We start from the raw sequence: 12,914 nt of genomic DNA, 5'->3' as shown, positions 1-12,914 counted from the left end.
GGGGTAAAATGGGTCTTTGAAGGTTGGGGTGGATCAGCTGGTTCACATCGAGACGACGTCGCGTGGTCGTCATGAACCCGTGCCAGCCTACGCATTTATTGTTCCCGAACAGCTGATAAAGTTGCATCTGTCAATCCCCTCTACTCCTTGACTCCTAGACCTTTCTATATTCTTCCTCGTGAAAGAGCGCCCAAGAACTGATCTCACCCACTGGCTCCGCCAAATGACCCCGCAACTTAGCTGGATACTCCGGATTGATACCCCACACCTTAAAGGATGCTCCCGCAAATAGTTCTGGCGGCGCTTAGCCACACGGCCGGGTTATCCCGTCAGCAACAGACCGGGTCTGTGCCTGACTACCCGACCGCGCCCGCCGGGAATCCCTTCGTGTCCGGCTGGTACGCCGACCCGGACACCGAGTACTACGAGGGGCCAATACTGGGTCTTCCCGACCGCGTCGTACGCCTACGCGGAGCAGACCTACCTGGACGCCTTCTCCAGCCCGGACCTGGTCCACTGGACGAAGCACCCCAACATCCTGACCATCCAGGACGTCAAGTGGGCGACGGAAGCCGTGTGGGCACCCGCCCCCATCGCCCGCAACGGCAAGTACTACCTCTACTTCGGCGCCAACGACATCCAGGAGAATGAGGACGCCGACGGCACCAAGGTAGGCGGCATCGGCGTCGCGGTGGCCGACCGGCCCGAGGGGCCCTACGTCGACGCCATCGGCGCGCCCCTTATCGGGCACTACTACAACGGCGCACAGCCTATCGACCAGGATGTCTTCATCGACGACGACGGCCAGGCCTACATCTACTACGGCGGCCATAGCCACGCCAATGTGGCGAAGATCAACGAGGACATGATCTCGATCGGGGATCTCGACGACAACAACAGCGGCAATGGCACCGCCACTCGGTACAAAGAGATCACGCCCGAGAACTACACGGAGGGTTCCCAGATGATGAAGCGCAACGGCACCTACTACTTCATGTGGTCCGAGGGCGGCTGGGGTGGGCCCGACTATAGTGTGTCGTACGCCATGGCCGACTCCCCTTTGGGCCCGTTCGAGCGCAAGGCCAAGATCCTGCAGCAAGACGACGCCGTCGCGACGGGCAGCGGCCACCACGGCGTCATCCAAGTGCCAGACACAGAAATCTACTACATCGTCTATCACCGTCGGCCTCTCAGCGAAACAGACGGCAACCACCGCGTCCTCGCGTATGATCGCATGTATTTCAACGATGACGGCACCATCGCGCCCGTCAAGATGCTGGTCCACGACAACTTCGCCGACGGCAACGCCATCGGCTGGAAGATGTACGGCGACAGGATCGACAACTGGACCGTGGCGGGGCAGCACCTTGTGGGCGGCTGCAAGGACGACGGCCTCGCGATGCTGGACACCAACTTCACCGACCTCGTGATGAACGCCTCGGTCGCTGTGTCGAACGGGACGAGCGAGCGCAGCGACGTGGGGCTTGTGTTTCGCGCCACGAATCTGGGGGGAGGTAGTGGTTCATCAGGCTCTTCCTTCAACGGGACGGCGGCGGCACCGGCTGGGCCGGCCGTGTTCAACGGCTACTACGCGGGCATCTCGGCGGCGGGCTACGTGGTGCTGGGTAAGTACGACAGCAACGGCACGATGACGACCCTCGGCCAGGCTTCAGTTGCTCGGCTTCAAGCCGCCACGGACTACACTATGAGCGTCACAGCGATAGGGAGCGGCATCAAAGTCTACCTGGGCGATACGAATGATGCATTGATCACGGCGACGGATTCGACCTACACATCGGGCGCCAATGGCGTTGCGGTTCACGCGGCGGCGGGTGTGTTTGGAGACGTATCCGTTGACAAGCCTACATGAGCAGAGTTGGATAATATAGATAATGGGTATCAATTGAATAGCATCATATCGCGCTTTAAAACCGGGATGCGTGATTGCAATGGTTGTGCTGGTTTTCGGCTGTCAGGTAAGCACATAACCCACCAAAGCTCATGCAAGCTCTAAAGCTCTAGGCGTGTAAAGTAAAGCATCTTCTGCCACCATGACCAGCCAGGTCCTCAAAAGAAATCCTCGTCGCACGGCGCGTTTCGTGTCTGGTCAATTGCTGCCTCCACCAAATGACATAATTCGTACATTTCCTTCCACTTGCACCATCCTTTCAGAATTCACAGGAAAGACAGGAAATCGACACTGCTCGCAGCGAAACAGGGCACCTAGGGAGATTTACGATTTATCATTGCCGTTTGTTATCTACTTTCTTACTTGGGAGCTAAAACCTTACGAGCAAACGACACTCGATTTCTTGAACGGTTGGTTGGTTGCCTTGCGACGATGCGACAGGTCATTTCGCCGAGCTTCATCACTCGGAAAACTGCGCATCACCAAACATGGATCCCCCCGACGCCCCCTCTTCGCAGTCCTCGATAGCAGGCACGACCCGAACCCCGCGACAAAGATATGAGACGGTCTTTATAAATGCAACGCCTGCATCTATGAACCAGATGCCGAAGGTACGAGAAGCTTTCCACTGAGCCTGGTGCATTCATTTTGGCGGGCAGTAAAGAAACAATAACTGACTTGGAAGTTTCCTGCGACTCACAGTATGAGCCTAGGAATGGCAGTCAACCAAAGCCCGAATCTTCGACTTCAAGGATGTCCCTTACCCCAACACCTCAATCGCAACCACATCCTGCCACCATGGCGCCTCTTGGCGATAACGAGAACATCGGCGCAGCGAGACCACCCCGCTTCAGACCAACACCCTCCTCGACCGACTCCCACATTGCCGCTTCCATCGCAAACCTCTCGGACTTCTTATCGCGCGACGATGATGTGGCCTGGCAAAGGTACGTGGCTTCGCAGGGACAAGATCCCGAAGACATGATGCTTCGCGATCCCGCGTCGTCGCAGGCGAACGTGCGCGCAAACCTCCAGAACTTCCTCTCCGTGCCCGAACATGAGATCGCGCGCGAGAAGCGACTCGACACGCCGATGCAGATGAGCTGCCAGTTGATGGAGCACCAGCGGGTCGGGCTCACGTGGCTGGTCAAACAGGAAAAGGGCGTAATGAAGGGCGGCCTCCTCGCCGATACCATGGGGCTGGGCAAGACCATTCAGGCGCTGGCCCTCATCGTAAACCACCGATCCAACGACGACTCGCGCAAGACGACCCTCATTGTGGCGCCCCTCGCGCTGCTGAAGCAGTGGGAGGCCGAGATCCGCCACAAGGTCGAAAGGCATTACAGACTTAAAACCTTCATTTACCATAGCCAGAACAAGAAGGGCATGACTGCCGCCAAGCTCATGAAGTACGATGTCGTGCTTACCACCTATGGAACCGTTGGCCAGGAATTTCGCCGAAAGCGCGTCCATGGATTATTGGCTCCTGATGCCATGTTCCACCGAATCATTCTCGATGAGGCCCATAACATCAAGAACCGCATATCCACTGCGTCAGAAGCCGTTTGTAAGATCAAGGGCACGTACAGGATTTGCATGACCGGCACCCCTTTCATGAACAACACTTCGGAGATATATTCTCTGATCCGCTTTCTTCGCATCGAGCCGTATCGTTGGTGGGAGGAGTTCAGTGTGGATATCGATAGGCCCCTCAAAAAGTGGGATGACGATGAGCATAGCGAAGCAATGAAACGACTTCGGGCCTTGATCTGGAGCTTTACGCTACGGCGGTCGAAACACAGCATGCTGGATGGCCAGCGTATCTTGAACCTGCCTGCCAAAACTATTGTCGAGGTCAAGGCCAAATTCAACGAGGATCAAGCAAAGTTCTACAACGATCTCGAAGCGGAGCATCGCGATAAGTTTGAGAAGTTTAGCAACTCTCGGTCGAAGAAGAAGAACTATATGTTCATCCTGGTGCTTATCCTCCGTCTGCGCCAGGTCTGCAGCCACCCGCACCTCATCAAGAACTTCGGAATCCCCGACGGCGCCGGGCTCGACTCTGATGGCATGATCGAACTCGCTCTTGATCTGAGCCCTGACGTCGTGGACCGTGTACGCGCCCAGCCGTCGTTTCAGTGTCCCATCTGCGACGACTTGACTATAGACCCCATGATCGTCGCACCTTGCGGCCATCACGTGTGCTGTCAATGTTTCACGGCTATAATGCAGGTTAGCGTCCTCGAAGGGCGTGATGTAGGTGGGCCGGGATCAGATACCATGTGCCCCCACGATGGCTGCACGTCGGAGATTTTGCCTGATAGGGTCATGTGCTATACCTACTTCGTGCGAGCCCATGGTGGAGGCGCCGCTATGATCGGGCGGGGTGGAAACGAAGACGATTCAGCGACTTGCGATTCAGGAACCGAAGACGAGGGTGCTACGCCTGGTCGAAAAGTGAAGAGAGAGAAGATAGCGGGTAGCAGCCACGTGAAGCAAGAAGTCAAACCGGAAAGGACTCAGGAGACGAAGCTGCCGATCGTTAAAACCGAAGAGGCGACATCTTCTTTGTCGGCTCTGACTGTTGGGCCTGCACGGGGACTTCAGGATAATATTAAACAGGAAGATGCGAAACCCGAAGCGAAACCATATCCCCTGAAAGAACTCGAGGACTTCATGGACAAGGCAGATTCCTTCCTAGCCCGGGGACGAGCTACCATGAAGGCCAGGGGCAAGCTCGACCCCACCCCCGCTGCTGGGAAGAATGAAGCCGCAGCACGGTCGCGCACCCCGAAGCGGCCTATCAAGCCGGATGGCTCGCCCTCACCAACATCACCGTCCTCCTCACAGCCGCGCTCGGCGAAGCGGACCAAGAAGAACGACGGCGACTACAAGGAGAAGAACAAGGTGGTCACGCTCGCCGACCTCAAGCGCGAGAGCCAGCGCAACGCGACGGCCAAGGCCGCGTACCTGGCGCGGCTGCGTCGGGACTGGGTCTCGAGCGCCAAGATCGACGCCACCATGGAGCTGCTGCGGCGCCTGCGCGACGAGAAGCCCGACGAGAAGATTCTGGTCTTTAGTCTATGGACGTCGTTCCTGGACTTGTTGGAGGTGCCCCTGCACGACGGCAAGTTTGCGTATGCCCGCTATGACGGGTCGATGCGCCCGCAAGCGCGGGACGAGGCGGTCAAGCAGTTCTCCCGGCAGCCCGCCGCCGCCGCCCCTACCCAGGAAGGATGCTCCGAGGCGACAACAGCGCCAACATCGGCACGCGCGTGCTCCTGGTGAGCCTGACGGCCGGCAACGCGGGCCTGAACCTGACGGCGGCGAGCCAGGTGGTGGTGCTGGAGCCGTTCTGGAACCCGTTCGTCGAGGACCAGGCCGTCGACCGGGCGCACCGGATCGGGCAGCGGCGCGAGGTCACGGTGCACCGCGTCCTCGTCGCGGGCACGATCGAGGACCGCATCCTTGAGCTGCAGGAGCGGAAGCGGCGGCTCGTGGGGGCCGCGCTCAGCGAGAAGGGGGCGCGGGGCATTGGGCGGTTGAGCTTGCAGGAGATTCGGGGGTTGTTTGGGGTGCGATAGTTTCGTCGTGGTGGTGTTCGAGGTACACTTTCTTGGTTGCGTCTGTTGTATCGGAAAGAAATGAGGGCCAGGCAGGCTACTTGCAGCTGTTTTGTATTTGTTTATTGTTGTCAGTTTGACGCAGAGCTGGTATGGAAGACGGCGTCTCGCTCAGGGTCAGTTATGGATATCAAGGGACTGCAGCAGGGATGCTCGTTTATTGTTTTGTTTTATGACTGGAGGTCATTACCTGTTTACCCCTTTTGTATGTTATCCTGGATGGTGTCGAGCAATGGCTACATTGAGGACAGTAGCGAGACTAAAAGCTATCATGTTTTACCGGACCAAGAGCAAAAGAGGGTGGACAAGCCGCCTGGAATAGCAATGAAGTTATGTTATCGATTAAGAAAGCAATTGCTGACCACGATATGTATTGTATTAATCTACTATCCCCCGCAGTCGCGGGTCGACGATCAGGACCTTCTGCAGGTCCCTTGGGTCATAGAGGGGCTCTGGTATCGGGCCTTGATACTTGGTATTGAGTTCGCGATCGTAGTCGGACGTTGACGGGGCCGCCGGGCCCCATGTGGCAGACTCGGCCATTGATGATGATATGTTGTTATGGTACTGCTGCGGTATTTGTCCTTGCCCCTGTTGTTGATGTTGCTGCTGCTGCTGCATCTGCAGGGCAATGACGAGCTGCTGGATGCGCCAGTCCTTTTTCCTCCGGTCTACCTCGAGGCAAGACCGTACAAAGAGGACGAACTCGAGGGTTCTGTTTTTATGACGGGGTTGGTCTTAGTGCTTTCTGTCTCATATTCCTCCTCCTCTCTTTTGAGGCGGATTTCTTTCAACCAAGAAAAAACTACACGACTCTCGTGCGAGGGAAAAAAAGAAGAAGAAGAAGAAAAGAAAAGAAAGGGAAGAAAAGAAAAGAAAGGGAAGAAAAACATGACGTACCCCAAAACTGCCAGAAACGAGATAGCGGCGGCGCCGCTCGCGCCATAGGTGGCCTGGCTCCACAGGGCCTGCGCGACGCTGCCGGCCACGCCCAGGATCCAGAGCAGCAGCTCGAGCCCGACGTGCGCCTTGGCCGTGATGCCCCGGCGCCGGCTGCGCCGCGCGCACATGGTGACGAACTCGGCGCCGTTCCAGACCGCCGCCAGCAGGCCGACCGGCAGGCTGACGACGGCCACCCGGTACGCCGCGCCGCCGTCGCCGTCGCTGCTGGATGGTCGGGCGAAGGCCGCCAGGGCGAAGCCGGCTAGGAGTAGGCCGAGCATCAGGCAGAGGGAGCGTAGTACTATCTTGACGATCACCCAGGCGGCGTCGCTGCCTACTTGCGGTAGTTCGGGGAGGGCATCGCGCGGGGGCAGCTGCAATTTTACGGGCTGTGGTTGGGGTGGGTTTTGCGGCGGCGGCGGCTTCTGCGCGGTAGTATGCGTGGCGGAGGAAGTCGTCGGCTGCGGAGGGGGCTCGAGGTGGTGGTTTGCTCGCCCGGCCGACATAGCGGCGAGAGCGGGCGGCGTGGCTTCCAAAACGGAGGGACAGCCAACTGGGAGAGAATGACTCCTAGTATCGTAATAAGAGAGAATATTTAAAAAGCGTCGATTCGCGGCTGTCGGCTGTAGTCGTGTTCAAGGAGGTGGGCGTCTAGATGCCATTGGAGGGACCGCAACTGCGGTAGTAATTGGGAAGTCTCAATCGGCACTCCTCGGGGCAGTGGGTCGTCGTCGGGTTGGCTAGAGCGGCTCGGCGGCGCATTCGCACTCCAGCGGTTGCCAATATCTCTGGTGTTGTCGCGTCTTTCACGATATCCAATCCTTCCTTTCCCCGAGTTTTCAATCGAAGATAAACGAATGGAGTTTGGCAGAAAGAGATTACCTACTGCAAGAAGCGAGTGCAATTAGCAGACAGCTGCAAGCATCGCCCCGAAGGATTGGGTGCCCCCACACTTTTGTTCCCCCCTAAAACAAAACATCTCAGTAGGACCCAGGGAGTTGATCCCTGAAGAAGCTAGCCGAGGCGAACTGATGGCTGCTGCGCCTCCCGCAAATACATGACCCCCGCCTGCCAGCGGGAGCTGGGATTGTTGACAGTGACATTGCATTGGATGAGCAAACGCAAACTCACGGTCGTGCGGCTCTCAAGGGCTAATGAACGTCGTACAACAGCTTCTTTTTCTTCGGCAGCACGGAGTATGGACCGTTCTCACGAGTACACACTTCGATCGGTCAATCACATCCCAAGCTCATGTGACCCTCAAGCTATTTTAAGCACTGCGGCTTCCCGACGACAGCAGTGTGGGGTGCTTCTACGGGTAGACTTGCCCATTTCAGATACTGGCAGTTCAACTACTGATGAGTTGAGGTCTACTACATCTTAATACATAAGTCATGCAAAGGTGGTGAACCGCAGAAGGGTGGCCCGCTTAGCCTGGAAATCGATAGGTTCGGGCCGCTGGCGCTCGGCAACACGACAAAATGGTCAGGCCCGTGGCAGGTTCGAAACACAAAAGTAGTAGCCGCAGTCGATCGATTCCAAGATATTCGTTGCCAGCACATTTCGCCGATAGTCACATGCACGGGGCCGGCTGCTATACATTATGATACTGCGAAATTCTAGGTAGCCCATGTGCTACCAGTATTGCGTGTATGTCAAGCGTCACTCAACTGAGTTCGTAAAATTAGGTACTTTGTTGTTTTCATCCCACGGCTCAAGTAGGTCTTGTATCGATTCCCACCTGCCACTTACTTTCCTCACTTCTTTACGACAGCCACCTTGCTGCGCACCGGCACGTTCTCCTCGCGGCCCACGTCGGGGAAGTCGTCGACCTTGACGCCCTTGCGGAACAGCAGGCAGTGCGACGAGCCGCCGAAGTGGAACATGCCCGTCTGGTCGCCCTTCTTGATATGCTGCTCCTCCTTGACTGTGATGTCGCACGTGCTGACCTCGTCCATGCCGATGCCGATGAACGCCATGAGCCCGATGGCCGGGTTGTCGGCCTCGATGAAGATAACGGCACGCGTCGCGAGCGCCGTCAGGTAGCCCTGCGCCATCGAGATGCCGCGGTTGTCGATCTCGTACGTCTGCCCGTCCGTCTCGAGGATCGGCTCGCTGAAGTAGGTCCCGTCCTGCACGAAGCACCGTTTGATGGTGCCCGACACGGGCGAGTGCCATCGGTGGTAGGATAGGGCCGACAAGAACGCCTGGTACACAGTGCATTGGTCGAATTGTTCAGACAACGGGTCGTGCGCCAGCATGTCCCCGACCAGTAGGGTTGGCCCTTGATCCAGAACCGGTCCCGCAGCTTCGCCCCGCGCGCCACATTGTACACCTTGGACTCGCACGCGTTGGCCACGACATTGTCGTCTTCGGGCGAGGCCACGGGCGCACGCCCTCGCGCAACTGCCTCGTGAAAAAGTCTATACAAGTCAATTAGTTCAGGGGCTCACAATCAGGTCAATGGACTACTTTTGTCAGCTTACCGTCCCAGGACTTGTAGCCCATGTACTCCTTCGACGGATCGCAGATGTACATCTCCTCAAACGTGTGTGATGTCTTCAATGGCCCGTTGGCGACTTGCATGAGGTCCGTCCGGGCATGCTTTCCGAACCAACCCTTCTTGTCGTTCAGGACCTTTGCGGAATCGGGTGTCTGGAGATACTTGCCCCACTCGTTGAGGACTTTCTTCAGCATCTTGTTCACCTCTGGGTCCAAGAACGCCGCATGGCCACTGTTGTTCCATCACTGATATCAGTCATCCGTTCTTAAGAGGGGAATTAGATTTTACTCACCTAGGCGTTGCCATGGCGTAATCGAAGATGCCGACCATGGGAACCCCGACCATGCCCACACCGAAGGCGGCGTCGGTCCACTCGGGCGCCTTGGTGAAGACGTGGTTGAGCATGTCGAGCATGTGCTCGTAGTCGCGGATCTGCTTCTTGCCCGTCGGGTCCTTGTCGTAGGGGTGCTTGTGCGGCACCTCCTCCCACATCTGCGAGAAGTACATGTAGATGCGCGGGTCGCCCTCGATTAAGTCCTTGAACTCCTGCAGCACCGGGATCAACTTCGGCTTCTTGTCGCCATGGCCCTCGACGTGCTTGATCTGCTTGTCCAGCCAGTCGTGGTGCAGGCGGTGGTCCGCGGGCATCCAGGCACCAGGCCTGTTGTTATTGTTGTCCGTTAGCAAGGTGCATGGAGTGGGCTGAGGATTTTTCATTATCCCCCATCCTCAGCTTCTCCCTGAGGAAGATGATGTGGGACTTACCTGTGGACCTTGTGGTGGTCAGGGATGTCATGCTCTTCGCCGTGCTGGTGAACCATTTTGGGCTGATATGTCTGAGGTCTTGGCGAAGTATGTAGGTAGTATTATCTATGGGAGAAAGTACTTGTGAAGATAAGAGAGGAGGTAGATCTGGTTCATGGTAGTTGCCCGTTCCCAGATTGCCAAGACACCATTTTATAGATGCCGGTTCGTCGCTGGGTGGCGGGGAGGGAGGATCGCGGATGTAGCGGGGTCGCTAGCTTTCAGCCCAGCTCATAGCGTGCAGGTGTTGCAAGCATGAGGTCATTGCATGAAATGGATGATCGCATACAGCATATCCCCCAGAAAAGACCACACAGGTGCAGAGTCCAGGCAGATCCAAAGGACAATTGTGGTACTGGATGAATGGGCGCCAGCATTTTGCTAAACCGGTTTCATGCCCCCATCACCCCATTGCTTACTGCATTGCAGAACCATTGGCGGGCGCACAGCTCCCCCCCTGGGCCACGTCAACAGACTAACAGGCCGCCTTACCGCGCACTTGGCGCTGCATGACGCATCTTGGCAGGGGTTGGTTCATTGCGGGAACATGACAGCTCCCTTGCGGCACCATCCACAGCCCGTAAACCGACACTTATACTTCCCACGCCTGGTACTAAGCTTTCGTTAAGAACAATCTGGAAAGGGAAACCGGCAATCTATCTTTGTTTTCCTTTTTATGACAGGTCTCTTGCTAAGGACATCCTCCCTCTCGTACTGACTAGATGCTGTGCGCCTTTACTAATTGCATACACATACCGCAGGGAGTGAGTAATGGTACTGGGGAGTGAAGCCCGTTGCGTGCAAGTAAGCAAATAAAAACCCCGCTCCGCGCTTTTACCTCGGAGTAAACACCAGCATCAGTTTACCCAAATGCATCGTGAACCGATCCTCCGCCCCGCGATCAAACGCCTCCGGATCGAACCCAGGCGCGAATTCGGGCACCTCGAAGCGCGCCGCGATCTTGGCCAGCACGAGCCGCAGCTTCATGAACGCGAGGTTCTTGCCCGGACACACCGAGGCGCCCCTATTAAAGGCCATCCAGGCCGCTTTCTCGGTCGACAGCCCCTCCCACCGCTCGGGCCGGTAGCGGACCGCGTCCTCGGCCCCGCCCCAGTACCGCGGGTCCCGCTGGATGCTGTGCATGGGCACCACCACGATGGTGTCGCCGGGAATGCGGACCTCGTCGATCTGCAGGCCTTCGGGCGGCGTGAGCCGGGTCACGCCGCTCGGCACGGCGGGCTTCAGGCGCAGCGTCTCCTGGACGAGCCAGTCGAGGTAGGCGACGTCCTTGATCTTTTCGTGCGTTACTTCTGTCCCGTCATCGCCTCCATTTGCCTTCAGGGCTTCGTCGATCAGGCTTTGGAGCTTCCGATAGCATCCTGTGTTGTTGGAGAGAAAGAAGAGGCTGTGAAATGTGTTGACCGTCAATTATTTGCATACTTAATGTAGCCTCGAGCAAGAGGCGAGAAAATATCATAAAACGTGAGCCGATTAACTTACGTATTTGACAGGACAGTGCTGGTTGTATCACTATTGCCACAATTGGTTGTTAGATTTTCTCTGTGCAAAACCCGGGCAAATTTTATCGTGATTGGTATATGGTACGTACCTTCCAGCCACGATGAACAGCCGAGCCTCCTCCTGCCAGGAGAGATTCGATCGAGGGGCGCCGACATCTCCTTCCTCTTCGGCCTTCAGTAGCCAGGAGACGACATCGCTGGGATCCTTGTCACGCGCACTCATCGCTTTTTCCTGCTTGTAGGCCTACAGCACGAAGAGAGTAAGCTAGGGGCTGGTTTCGTAGATCATGATGACACTAATAAGCGTGGCCGCCGTGAGTACTTACCGTTCTCCTGGCTTGCAGCTCACCACCACACCATTCGATGAACTCTTGGTAGCCGGTGCTGGCTCCGGGGATCCGGGTCAACATCCCCAAGAGCCAGGGCAGGGAGCCGCCGACGATGGCGAGGATGGAGAGACTGTTGTGCAACGCCACGATGGCCGGGTGCTCCTTTTGCGAGTTCAACATGTTGAAGTCTTTCGAGAATCCTGGTAAATCATATCCGCCCCCTTGGTTAGTCCTAGTTGCTCAGGAGGGTCCGGAATGGACTGTTTTCTTTAACTCACCCACTTCGCTCATGACGTCGAATCCGTAGAACATGCCGTACATCGTCATATCTATGGGCTTGCCCGCATTTTCGGCAAGACGGGTAAGCAGCAGGTCCGCTTTGGCCCTCACGCGCGGCTCATACGATTGCAGGGCTAGAAGACATCAGCGCTACTCACGACAATGGAAAAGGGAAAAAAGGAGAAGTTTTTGGCACAGTTAAACATACCTTTAAAGCTCAATCCCCTCTCCCAGAGCTTTTTGCGCCGCCTGTGCGGCTCCGGCTCCCGCGTCTGCAGGAGCGACAAGTCGTCCAGCCCGCCCGGGGTCGCGCTATACCACGGACTCCGCACGCACCTGGTCGCGGGCCCGTAGATGGCCGGGATCGCGGCCGGGCGCAGGATCGAGAGGTGACGGGGCCCCGTCCGCACGAAGTCGCCATATTCGTCATGCATCTTCTGCGTGGCCAGGTGCATCTGCAGGCCGTCGCCGAGACGCGGGCGGCGTAGAACCGCGATATCTTGGCCTCGAAGGGGCCCGGGAAGCGGTGCAGTCTGTGGAATAACAGGCGGTAAATCAGAATGCTCGAGGCGAGGCCCGCGTTGAAGGCGCTGGACAGGGCGAAGGTATGCGCGGCGGCGGTCCGGGCGTCCAGGCCGACGACGGACTGGAAGTAGAACAGGAACGCGGCCGCCAGCGCGGCGAGGTAGGCGCTGCAGAGGCTCAGGACGTAGCTGTCGATCTCGAAGGGCCGGATCAGGTGGTGCGAGCCCACCCCGGCTACGAACAGGATCGCGATATGCGTGGCCGAGGGCCAGGCGGCCGCCGCAAAAGAAGAGGCAGAAGCCATCGTTGGTGGTTCACAACTATGCAATGGTAGCCGGACTTAGCAAAAGCAATGCAAGAGAGGGGAAGGGAATGGTATTTATTAAAAGCAGCGACAGACAGTATATTTTCTTGTGCGACCGAAACACCGGGAATGGTGCGTTTTTCAGCTGAGGGTCTCGGACTAAACACTACGCCCGG

The 12,914-nt window shown here is 57.1% G+C and overlaps 5 protein-coding genes across 5 annotated transcripts; 2 read left to right on the top strand and 3 right to left on the bottom strand.

Moving 5' to 3' along the window:
• Positions 1 to 276: 276 nt before the first annotated feature.
• PG994_003097 (glycoside hydrolase family 43 protein) lies at positions 277 to 1,870 on the top strand (the record flags this gene model as incomplete). Its single annotated transcript, XM_066854506.1, is given in 2 exon segments — positions 277 to 459; positions 479 to 1,870. 2 exon segments carry the CDS (start codon positions 277 to 279, stop codon positions 1,868 to 1,870), a joined length of 1,575 nt encoding a protein of 524 aa, XP_066720361.1.
• Positions 1,871 to 2,707: 837 nt separating this feature from the next.
• PG994_003096 (uncharacterized protein) lies at positions 2,708 to 5,197 on the top strand (the record flags this gene model as incomplete). The annotated part of the gene is made up of 1 exon (XM_066854505.1): positions 2,708 to 5,197. The coding sequence occupies one exon, from the start codon at positions 2,708 to 2,710 to the stop codon at positions 5,195 to 5,197; it is 2,490 nt and encodes an 829-aa protein (XP_066720360.1).
• A 713-nt stretch (positions 5,198 to 5,910) lies between these two features.
• On the bottom strand, positions 5,911 to 6,980 carry PG994_003095 (uncharacterized protein; the record flags this gene model as incomplete). Its single annotated transcript, XM_066854504.1, has 2 exons — positions 5,911 to 6,247; positions 6,433 to 6,980. The coding sequence occupies 2 exons, from the start codon at positions 6,978 to 6,980 to the stop codon at positions 5,911 to 5,913; spliced, it is 885 nt and encodes a 294-aa protein (XP_066720359.1).
• Positions 6,981 to 8,231: 1,251 nt separating this feature from the next.
• On the bottom strand, positions 8,232 to 9,798 carry PG994_003094 (L-tryptophan decarboxylase; the record flags this gene model as incomplete). Its single annotated transcript, XM_066854503.1, has 4 exons — positions 8,232 to 8,897; positions 8,947 to 9,208; positions 9,270 to 9,638; positions 9,743 to 9,798. 4 exons carry the CDS (start codon positions 9,796 to 9,798, stop codon positions 8,232 to 8,234), a joined length of 1,353 nt encoding a protein of 450 aa, XP_066720358.1.
• An 817-nt stretch (positions 9,799 to 10,615) lies between these two features.
• Positions 10,616 to 12,738, bottom strand: PG994_003093 (uncharacterized protein; the record flags this gene model as incomplete). The annotated part of the gene is made up of 6 exons (XM_066854502.1): positions 10,616 to 11,186; positions 11,391 to 11,545; positions 11,628 to 11,851; positions 11,909 to 12,043; positions 12,118 to 12,364; positions 12,385 to 12,738. 6 exons carry the CDS (start codon positions 12,736 to 12,738, stop codon positions 10,616 to 10,618), a joined length of 1,686 nt encoding a protein of 561 aa, XP_066720357.1.
• Between the last annotated feature and the right edge of the window lie 176 nt (positions 12,739 to 12,914).

The sequence above is a fragment of the Apiospora phragmitis genome (genome assembly GCF_038363925.1).
Source record: "Apiospora phragmitis strain CBS 135458 chromosome Unknown utg000003l:1.0-2676785.0:1.0-2680665.0, whole genome shotgun sequence".
NCBI classification, from domain to species: domain Eukaryota; kingdom Fungi; phylum Ascomycota; class Sordariomycetes; order Amphisphaeriales; family Apiosporaceae; genus Apiospora; species Apiospora phragmitis.
This window is presented reverse-complemented; position numbering and strand designations above follow the sequence as displayed.